Genomic DNA, 11134 nt, shown 5'->3' with positions numbered 1-11134 from the left:
CACTGACTGCAGAGAGATTTATATTGTTAGGTGTTGTGTAGCGCAAGGCAGTGGCATTTATGTATTCCAGCCTGGACTTGGTCAACTTTGAAACAACTCCCAAACATTCCTGCACTCCAGCCTTCTCTTGCAGAAGAACACACATTGAGCAGCTCTATGGAGTCAAGGCAAAGGTTTGGATAGTGCAGTATCCTTCTCTGAAAGTGGCCAGAGGCAGATTTTTTGGGGGAAAAACAAGGAGAGCAGGGCATGTATATATGATATTCCTTCCAAGTACTCCTCTAGCCTCTAGCCATCAGCATCTCAGGATCCTGATACAGTTCCTATTAGAGAACTGTGAAAAAGTCCCATGCTTCAGATTGAACTTGAAGCTGGCTTCAGTCAGTGACTGTCCCACATCGCCGTTCAGTGACTGTTTCTATTTTAAAACACTACAACTATGTAATTTTCCCATGGAAAAACTAAAACCAAAACCAAAATCACCATCTTTTTCATGTCACTTTAATGCTTGACATCTGATGAGAAGAAGTGTTAAGTAATGTTCATATTGAACAGAATCTAACTTTACAATTGCAAATATTATCATAAATAATGATATATGATTAAAAAAGTTTGAGTCTCTGCCACCTGTAGGCTGCAAGAATGGCTGGGAAGCTAATTGACCTTACAGGTACTGATTCATACCTGCCAACACCACAGTTGCATGTGCACATACAAGATCAAAAAAAGGGCAAGTCATCCCATGGACTATCTCCTGATGCAACATCATCATTCCACCCATCATCCCCAGACACCTGGCTGAGCAAGATTAGTTTGGTGCATTATGCTGTGTCACTGATTTTGCCAGAGTTTCATCTCATCTGTTATACTGGTGAGACTAGAAACAGCAAGCTGTTGGTAGATTGATTCCTAAGAAGAAGCCTTGTCCAGATGTGTTACCCAGCACACATCCATCTGCCACAAGTGTCAATGGCAAGCTCTAACAGAAAAAGAGTCGAGGACAGCAAGCAAACACTCATCTGTAGGGCGGCAGGCAGACTCTTTCACTGTTTAGCACTAAGACCCTACCATGCTGCTCATCTCATGGCCACCTTTCCTTGGCACAGGAGGAATGTGCGCTCACGTCAAATGCTTAGAAGAAAAGTTCCCCAGGTATGCACATCCTGACTAAAAGCAGTTGTTGTGTTTGCTGGTCCTGACAGCAGATTTGGCTCACCTCTCCTTGACTGGATATTCAGCCTCCAGGAGCCTAGCACTGCATTTGTTGTACATCCCTATGGGCATAGGAAGAAGCAGAAGAGGCTGCAGCTAAGAGGGTCTGTCTTGCATATGCAGAAAGATCTGCACCCCTCTGCCAGTCACCATGCGTTTTTAGCTGTTTTGGAGCTGCTCAGTGAGTGCATCACTGGGTACACCCAGTGCAATGTGTGTGCACTTCACTGCACTGCAGCCCTGTTGCACTTGGTGAGGAGATCTTGTTGACCTCCTACATTTTTGTGGGAGTAACATGCATGCAAGACAACAGATAGCCATGGGGCTGTAGGAAGTCTTGCCTTCTAATAGGCTTCGCAGTTTTCCACGGTTTTCAGTTTTCAAAGGGCTGAATTAATTGCATTTAGATACCATTATCCCACTTTTAAACACAAAGAAATTATGAACAAGGAGGTGCATGCTTCCTCAAGGACACATGGGAAACTGAAATTCAAATTCTCACCTCAGCTGAGGATAGCACTGTAGCTGATAGATGGGCATGCTCCTCCCTTGCTTCTCTTTAGCAGCTTCCAGTCACTTGCTCAGTCCTGTGGCTTCTCTATGGCCACTGTGAATTCACGAGTTTCTTATTCCACAGCCTCAAACTAGAAGTTGCAAAAAGGAATGGATGTGTGAGATTTTTTTACTTGGTGATATTTAGGAATGAAGGCGACAAAGAGAAGATACCCAAGAAGCCTGGACAGCTCCCCAGTCCTGGACCAGATCCTCAACTCAAAGTGAAGCACAAACTCTACTTTCTACCTCAAATAGAACACAGGGCTGATGCTCTGTAGTAAAATAGTGCCTAATTCTGAAACATCCCGATTCACTGTATTCACTCAGTACGTAGCTTTCTGAGCAACAGTGAGGATGCATCATCCACAAATGTGATCGAGTGTGCTCATATGCGCTTTCCAATTAATTCTTCCAGATCTTGTGGTGATTTTTTTGGTGTCTCTAAAAGGATAACCAGTATAAGAATGACATTTTGCAATCAAATGTTGAATGCATTTTTTATTTAAACATTAAGATTAAATTACAAAAGCTTCTGGAACAAGGAAATGATGCCAAGGAGGAAAGAGCTGAAAACTCAGATTGCATTTTCTCATTCATTGTGAAAGCAAAACACATTGGCAGCAGCAAGGCGTTTTATAGAAAAGTTTCAGATGGACAGTACAAAGACCTTTCTGTCAATATTGTCACTGAAACACCTTGCCGTCGTGAAGCACATCTTATTTTTTTCTAATCATACCTCTTAGTGTTGGCTGATTGGTTTTCACTGTGGGAAAAAAGTAATAATTATTGCAGAATTGCTACAATTCTTTACTGTTAATCTCTGCTAATATAAAACAATCTTTTCCTTGGGAAAGTGTCCAAACATAATTTACTTTACCCTAATAAAAATGTCTACTGCTGTTGTTAAAAGTTTTATTTGCACAAGTATGTTCCTAATCTATTATAATTTCATGCAATATATCCTTAATTTTTGGAATAAATACCGAGAATCATTTCAGAAAATTTCTGGGAATACGAAATCCAAACAAACTTCATATTTTCTTTTAAGGGCAAGTTTCCACCACCTTTATTTGCACAAGTAGCATTCTGTTCCCTATGCAGTGAAAATCAGCATAGCCCCATTAAGATTTACTACACTGTATTAACTTTCAGTGAAAATTGGGCTGAGCAGTTTTATCTGTGGCGTAATGCACTACCTATAACCAGTAAAGGTGCTCGAACATAGCCCTACACTTAATAATTTGGCACATTTACGACTGGCGTTACTCAGTAACTTATCAGATGACAATAGTGGAGCTCTTCTGTAAAATATAGGTTAAGCCTACATTTGTATGACTGTACATCTGAAGTATAAAAACCACGATATGTAGTACACTTGAACAGTTAAAAAATATAACTTATTTTATTTGTAAACTATCAATGCAAGATACTCAGCAGCAAAGAAGCCATGTTCAATGTCTTCTGATCTTTCATAAAGATCTGTTGCTGTAAGTAATATAATCGTCTCTGAAACATCTGAGGTTACATATAGAAACAATCAAGGCAATATTATTTGTACATATTATTAAACATGCAAAAAACTTCCTGAAGAATATTGCCCAAATGTAGAAAGTCATCTGGATCTCAAATTTTCCTTGGTAGCATCTGCTTTGTAAGTATGGCTCACATGTGACTTTAAGAGTCCTTCAGTTTATTTTGGAGAATTGGCACCTTTAATAACAGGCTCCCTATTCAAATATGTGGCCCAGTAAACTAAGTTAAAAGTTCCAAACAGCACTGGAAAAATTATCCGTGACATTTTGTCAATCTTACTGATGCTGTTGTAAGTCTTTTTGCTTTCAGCAGGTTTTTCTTCTGCAGACTTCACTGGAGCAGATGCAGTGTTTGAGATGACAGATGGGGTTGGGTCCTTTGGCATGTTTGGTGCGGGGGTCATCTTCCCAGTGCTGTAAGTATTAGTTGATTTATTTCCCAGCAACTCACGTTCTTTTTTCTGCAGTGTAAAAAACAAAGCATTAGACTGCAGGAACAAAAAATGGAAACATGCTCTCAAGATACTATCCCAAAAATCTAATTACTGTAATCAATCATGCCAACAAATTCCTGTTGGCTATTCCAACTTCGACTCCCAAACAGCTGTTCCTGCCCCAGTTATAGCCCTTACTCAGGTTAAATATTCCCTGGTGACTGAGAAACCTATGGATCCCACCTGGTGTGTGCATCAGCAGCTTCTCTTCTTAGACCTACATGGTCTTGCACCCACAGAGGTTTCTGTACCATGGGAAGCAGCTGCCAAGATACAAACCTCACCCTCCTGGCTGCAGCAAGGAGTGTGGTGAAGGGCCTGTTGCCTCTGCTAGCTCTCCCTCTTTGCACTGCTCTTTCAGGGTGCCTGAAGGTACAAGCTCTCTCTAGCAGATCATTTGGTAAGAGTCAGTCCTATTCCAAAATTTAATTTCAGCATGAAACTCAAAAGTTCGTGTTTTCACAGAGCCGCTCTTTCGTCTTTCTTTTACTGGGGATACTGTGGTGGGACCCTGACTCATAGAGATTGATGTAAGCTCTGTCATTTATTTGGGAGAATGCATAGGGAATGCTCTGCAAATACATGTTTCATAGTATATGTCTGCAACTATCAGAAGTTTGGTCACTGAAATCCCGTGCCATGTGTACTCAGTGCCCTATATCCTTCTGAAAACAGTCCACTCCATATAGACTGATAGTCTGTCTCCATGAAGACAAGGCAGCACATTTCCTTGCCAATATTCCTCTATAGGAAGGTGAGTATATCATGAGGTATTCAAATACCTTGCTCAGGAAGAAGCTGAAAATTGTCCATTGAGTTATTTAAACTATGCTGAGTACCTGCTTTTAGTCTTGCTATTTAAAAAACGTAAGGTAAGTACCTTGATTTTAGCAGCTTCCAGGGCTTTTTTGCCATCCCATGCCCAACTCCTCTTGGTGAAATAGTTGACTGTTGCAAATTCAATCAATGCAGAAAATACAAAAGCATAGCAGACAGCTATAAACCAGTCCATTGCAGTAGCGTAGGCCACTTTCGGCAGAGAGTTACGTGCACTGATACTTAAGGTGGTCATGGTGAGGACTGTTGTCACTCCTGTAAAGAAGGAAAAAGAGACAGAGATCAGTCTGGAGCCCTTACAAGATCTCTAATTAGTTATAAGCACGCCCCAATTCAGCAAGATACCTAAGAAGGCCATATGAACTGAATCGGTGTTTACATATTACGGTCAGAAAGAATAAGATACTTTGCTCATCAAGAAAAAATACAAGCTTCTGCCCTCAGCTGTTTACTTCTGTGTTCTGGTCATCCTTAGTTACAGTGCATCTAACTAACTGTTTTTAAAGGTAACCAAACCCAGCAATTACATAATCCAAAGGCTTACTGGTATTTTATCCCTGTACATTGATGTATGGTATATATAGAATGTCCCTCCTTAAGTAGTACATTATAAAATCAGCTAGCAACCTGTTTAGTGGTAGCTGCCATAATAAAGTGGCATTGCTGATTTTATTTTTCCACACGGAGATCTTACATGTTAAGTTGCTGGCTGTTATTGATTTCCTTTACTATAGCTCCTCCTTTCCCAGAGGCCAGTAAATGACAGAGCTGGCATCACTGTCATCTGTGGAAGGATGACCCCCAAAGGACAAAATTCAACTCTCAGTTCCAGCTTTGTAAAATTAGAATGGCTCCAACTGTTCAGCAATGCGATGCTGGTACCTGCATTCTCCCCATACAGCTTGCTGAACTGGTTTTTGATCAAAGCTGCTGACTGATTTCAGTAGGTTTGCACAAAAGAATGAGTCTTTTAAGAACAGCTGAACAAAGTTTTACATAATAAACTGTTTCCATTCCCCTTGTTTTCCATCCAGTGAAAATTTTGTATTTTAACAAACTTCACTTAAGACTGCACTTTTCTGCAAACTTGCAGTGATAAATGAAGTAATTTAGAGACCCCGAAGGATTTTTCCATGACAACTTCTGTAGTAAATATATATTTTCTAAATAGAAAATCATATTAATTTGTTTGATAGTAATAGAGAAAATTGTCTAATTAACCTCTACATGTTTTTCCAAGATAAACATCTTAAAACACAGATAAACAAAAGGTCTTGAAGTGAAATGTGTTTCAAATGCTTAGCTAGAGTATATACTAAATATCATAATATGTATGTTTTATTTGTTCTGAACCACCCAGCATTTTACCCAAGTGAAAAAAAAAACAACCCACAAATCAGATCACACCAATCTGATTCTTCTCTTTTCTGTCCTTAACCTTCATATAATTGACTCTTCAGCAATTTCTGCCATAACTTAACCAAAAAAACACAGACGGTGTTTTTAAATGGATTCTGAGTATAAAGTGGAAGAGCACATGGGAACATCTAGAACATCTCAAGCAGAAATAAACATTAGTGCACTGTGGTTTTGTTACAGTAAATCACTTCCACAAGCCAGACTGATCCTTCCCATGTGCTGGGAGAAACTAGGATACTCACCGAAGACAGTCCTAGCAGGGACAGATTCTCTGTTCAGCCAAAACGACACTTGCGATAAGATCACAGTCATAATGCAAGGAAGGTACGTCTGGATGACAAAATAACCAATTTTTCTTTTCAGGTGAAAATGGGCTGTCATAATAGTATATTCACCTAGAAGGAGAAAAATGTGCATGTGGGTACAACAAGAGAGTTTTACTGATTTAGGGAATTAAGCAGGCCAGCTCCACCACCCTCTATTTGAGAACACCATTCAGCCATTCTTAACTGCATGAAAAATGCCTGGATTTTTGTGCTGTGGAAAACCAGGGCTTGGGAGAGAGGTGCTGCTAGATCCTGTTAGTCTTCACATTCGATCTCCAAAAGCAGAAGACAACAATTGACTTCTACTGCACTGAAAGGCTGTTATCCTTTTATGCACCTGGGACGTCTTGATGTTCACAGGCTTCAAAAATCCATGTTTCTGGCACCGAGTCCTGCCTGTTTTTGACTCAGTCCTACAAACTGTCTTACCAGAGTAACGATTAAGGCCATCCACTCTTAGAAACCTGATTTAGCAGCAAGACTTAACCTCATTAGGGCAACTGTTACTGCCAAGCCATCAGTTTTCAGGAACGAGAATGGGTTCAGACACTTCTTCTGCATTGCACTTCAGGGACTGTCCCAGTACCAGTGCTGCAAAAATTGCAGCTTTGCACATGACCTTGTTGATCTGAGTACCCAAACTGATCAGACTGCTCCACCAGAAAAAAATAATCCACCCTGTGCAAGCAGTTTTCCTAGAATTTGGTGCACCTTAGCCCTTGGAAAGATAATCTGTCTCTGGATAGACATCCTGCCACGTCTTGTTCACTCGGCCAGTGAATATTGTACTGCTTGCATGGAGAATTCACTGAAAGCTGCCACAGCAGTGCTAAATTCTGTGTCGTTTTTATATGCCAAATTCACAGCACAGCCTTATTCTGGCTTTTGTCAGGTCCTCTGAATTTCAATAAAAGCCCAAAAAAATGCATTCCCAAATCAACAGATGAGCTGTTACCTTCCCTAATGTTTCAGAAAAAATCAAAACTTAACAGGTTCTTTCAGGCTATTTTTGTAAAATCATATAGTTGTTACTGAAGACTATTAATTGATGGTAATTGCTCCCCAAAGCCAAGACCTTGCTAGCTAAAACCAGGCTACTATTAGCCTAGGAAAAAGAAAAGAGTAAAAACACAATGTAAAAATAAAAAACAACCAACCCCTTCAAGCGCTAACAGATCTCCACTCACATTGATATCAAATTAATTTAAAAGCATGCATCATTCAGCTGAGTACTGATAAATCAGAGTAATGCCTGTTCTAAAATACATAATGTCCTACAAGAAGAAAACAAATATAGCGATCATCTCTGTTGTAAGACTTGACTGCTGGTCTCTACAGACCAGCCACAAAAAGAGAATACACAACAGACTGATTCTGCCTTGAGTGAACAGCCCAAGCTGAGCTGCAGCCAGCATTGCTAAGGAGTTACATTTGGCAGATTATTTCTAAGTGACAATATGGCTAATTAGCAGAGAACAGGTCTACAGCGAAAGGGCTTTTGCAGGTATAGCTGCACTGATATGTTATACTAGAGGAGCTTCGTTCTTCTGGATGAAGTTTACAATCTTGTTTGTGCTGAGGATTTTAGACAGAAATACCTTACCTGACAGTCTGCCTCAATCTTCATGACTTTCTTTTGGAGTCTGATTTTTTTGTGAAACAGTTTCCTAAAGACGGATGTGGAGATGGACAGGAAATGCTGTGAAACTGGGGAGAAAACCCCTGTGAAGCAACGTCTAATGTCCTTCCATTTAGTGTAATTTTGAACTTGGGATGCTGAACATGCTGTAGTCTCAGGAGGAACCCTACTTGCTCTTTATTTAGGAGCATTCAGTTTGTGGATTACCCATAAAATATGCCAGGAACAGCAGGGTCTATGTGCCTGTAATCTGAGTTGCTACTGCACTGCAATGTGTTTGAGTCACAGTTTCCCTGTTCACTAAGCAGGGACGATGTGCATTATTGATTTTGACAGTATGCTCTCGGAGATGGAATAAAAAAATCTACAGAGCTTCAGCAGAGTAACAGCATCCCTTTTTTTTTCTCCTTTTGTAAATGCAGAAAATGAATGCCTACTTTTTGATAGCCCTCCACAGCTGATTTTTATCTTATCATTTTCTTTCACCTATCAAAGCTTGTCTCCACTGAAATATTATCACCTTGATTTTGTACTCACTCTTCTTCCAAATGGTATCTTCTCCGATTTCCCACATTGTCCCTTTCAAAAATGCCTACACTAGGAATGCTTCCTCCAGCAGACTTAGGGCTAAAGAAAACCCCACAGCTTGGTTTTTAATGATCTGGGACCACCGCTTAAAGTAAAGATAAAGCTGCCTGAGTTGGCCTTTTAGTTATACAGAACAAAATCTTGGCTCTGTTGGAGTGGCAAAACTTCCTTTTAGTTCTGTAAGGCCACTGTTTACCCTTAGACCATAAGCTTTCTTGAGCAAGAGCTAATTTTTGTTATAGGTTTATGTAGCACTTAAAGGAGAGTCCTGTTCCTGATGGGGTCCACTCATCACTGCACACGAGTTTTAATAACAAATGTAGCACGAATGAAAAGCCCTAGAGTGGCAATAGCTGCATTTCTTCACAGAGCTATGCTACTGTGCTGCTGCTGGTCTTAAAGGTTCTTTTTATGCTTTAAAAGGTGCTACAGTACTTTTTTGGTATCTAGATGACAGAGTTCTGGAGTTCCCACTTACAATTTCCAAGATCTTACACACATTCTTCTATTGCCATTATGCTGGGATTCAATAGGCTATTTTAGAGGATGGATCAGCTTCCAGGCTTGTTGGCTTACTGGATATACCTGGACTCAGGTGTATCGACGACTGTTCTGGCAAGAACCTGATATTAGGTCTGCACAGTCTCTGACCATGCTGACACTCAGAATATGTTTGCCTCTGAAAAATGCCTGTGTCATTTCTATAGTGATGCGTAGGAAAGATAAATCTCAAGGAAAAAAACCAGAATTATTTGGTGCAAAATGAAGGGCTGAATCCTTCTTTTATTATTTGGGCTTTGGATATTTCAAAGCTCAGGCTCCAGCTGGCAGAAGATAAAAGAGTGAGTTTTTGTTTCATTTTGTGGCACTGCAGATCCCAAGTTAGCAATGAGAGATTCTGGGTATGGGGAACAGAACTGGGCGACCACTTGCAGAAAGCAGCGAGATCCACTTGGACCCAAATCCCGTATCTGATTGTTTTCAGCACTTGTACCACCAGGACATAACAGATGTTGGGCCTGTTGGAAGCAGTGTGAGTAGTCAAATATCTTCTCTTTTGGCAGAATGACATTTGAGGATGCTAGCACAAAAAAAAATCAACAACCCAAACCAAACTGGTGGCACGCGTCAGAGCTATTTTCTGTGGCATGGCTAAAACGTTCCCAATTTCAAGATTGGTTGGTGAATTAGAAGTGCCAGGATATGTTCTCTGAGAAGGCAGCTAAACTTTGCGGCTTGCCCACAGAATCAGCAGAATTCCAAGAGATTGGTGCAGGTCCAGAATTTCCATTTTAAAAAAAAAAAAGTCTGCTAGAAACGAGAGCATAAACATCTTATGACATACACAAACCTACGTGTATGTTTACCTATGCAACTGCAAGGACTGCTTAGTTTGACTTGTATGTCAAAAAGATCCTAGCACTTGGATTTGTGCAATAGCTATTTGGGTTTTCTTTTTCATGTTCAACAGTTCAATAGAAGGAAGAAATGCCTTAGACGGCTGTTCATAAGTAACCCTGATTACTGGCCTCCTATGAGCTTGATGAAGTCCAGAAAATCCATCGCCGACTGATGCTTTCCCTGTGCAAAATCGGATTTTTGTATTTTGCTAATCCCTGGTTACAATCTGTGTCCTGCTCTTTGTGATCCACCCTGCAATCAGAATCCAGCCAGCCCAGATGTAACCCGGGACATTAATATAAAATCTTGACGTTGGAAAACAAGTATTTATTAGCCTAAATCTTAGGATACAGGAGGGAGGTGTTTACGGGGCAGAAACTTTGGGATTTGTCTGAAGAGTCCCCTGTTTGCTGGAGCTGGGGAATACAAGGAGCTTTCACAGTCAAAGCTGCAAACTGGAAGTGGCCTGGAGCTGACACGCTGGAGCAACTCACTGCCTGGGCTGGATGGTTTTCTGGCTCTGAGGAGCAGGACGAGCTTGTAGGAGATGTCCCAGTACATCCTCTGGATCTTCTTCTTGACAGCGATGAAAGTGAGAGGGGAGCTGCCGTTCATCGCAGAAAACAACGCAGCTATGATGGTAAACTGGTAAGGAAAAACTGTCTTTGCTTTTTAATGGGGGATAGCATACTTGTCCTTTTTCTGCAGCAGTGGCTCCTCTGACTTAGTCTATATGATTCTCTTGACTTCATGTATCTTTGCTTTAGCTAGCGTCCTCTGAAATGGGCAAAGGAGGGAGTGAAGCTGTACAGGAGGGAGAAGTGGTTGTGTTTAGTGGCTCTCCTGTGCTGGCCGAGGCAAGCTTTCCCTCACCCTGTCCTTCTGTCTGAAGAGTAAGCAGCAAGCTCAGCTGCCCCCTCTTTATCTGCCATCTTTGGAGAGTCTGAGCAGAAAGCTTTACGTGTCTTCATGTTTCAGTCCAACTTTGTGTGTGAGCGTACGTGAACCTGTTTTCACATTCTCCTAAATGTCCCATGGATACTTAACAGGTTCCTGACTTGATCTATACCTTTGCCTCTACAATCCTGCCTTTGGCTCAGAGCCCCTCAATTTGCACCAAGAACACAGCCC

The 11134-nt window shown here is 40.9% G+C and overlaps 1 protein-coding gene across 1 annotated transcript in view; it reads right to left on the bottom strand.

Moving 5' to 3' along the window:
- Positions 1 to 3233: 3233 nt before the first annotated feature.
- The window catches only part of LOC104543031 (gamma-aminobutyric acid receptor subunit alpha-5), a gene marked incomplete at its 5' end in the record, with an annotated part of 27740 nt that continues 19839 nt past the window's right edge, over positions 3234 to 11134 (bottom strand). Inside the window, 3 exons of the mRNA XM_010187523.1 lie at positions 3234 to 3760; positions 4674 to 4885; positions 6292 to 6444. Coding sequence (XP_010185825.1) covers positions 3458 to 3760; positions 4674 to 4885; positions 6292 to 6444 — 668 coding nt within the window. The remainder of the gene's footprint in view (positions 3761 to 4673; positions 4886 to 6291; positions 6445 to 11134) is intronic.

The sequence above is a fragment of the Mesitornis unicolor genome, unplaced genomic scaffold (assembly GCF_000695765.1).
Source record: "Mesitornis unicolor isolate BGI_N332 unplaced genomic scaffold, ASM69576v1 scaffold37296, whole genome shotgun sequence".
Taxonomy (NCBI): Eukaryota; Metazoa; Chordata; class Aves; order Mesitornithiformes; family Mesitornithidae; genus Mesitornis; species Mesitornis unicolor.
This window is presented reverse-complemented; position numbering and strand designations above follow the sequence as displayed.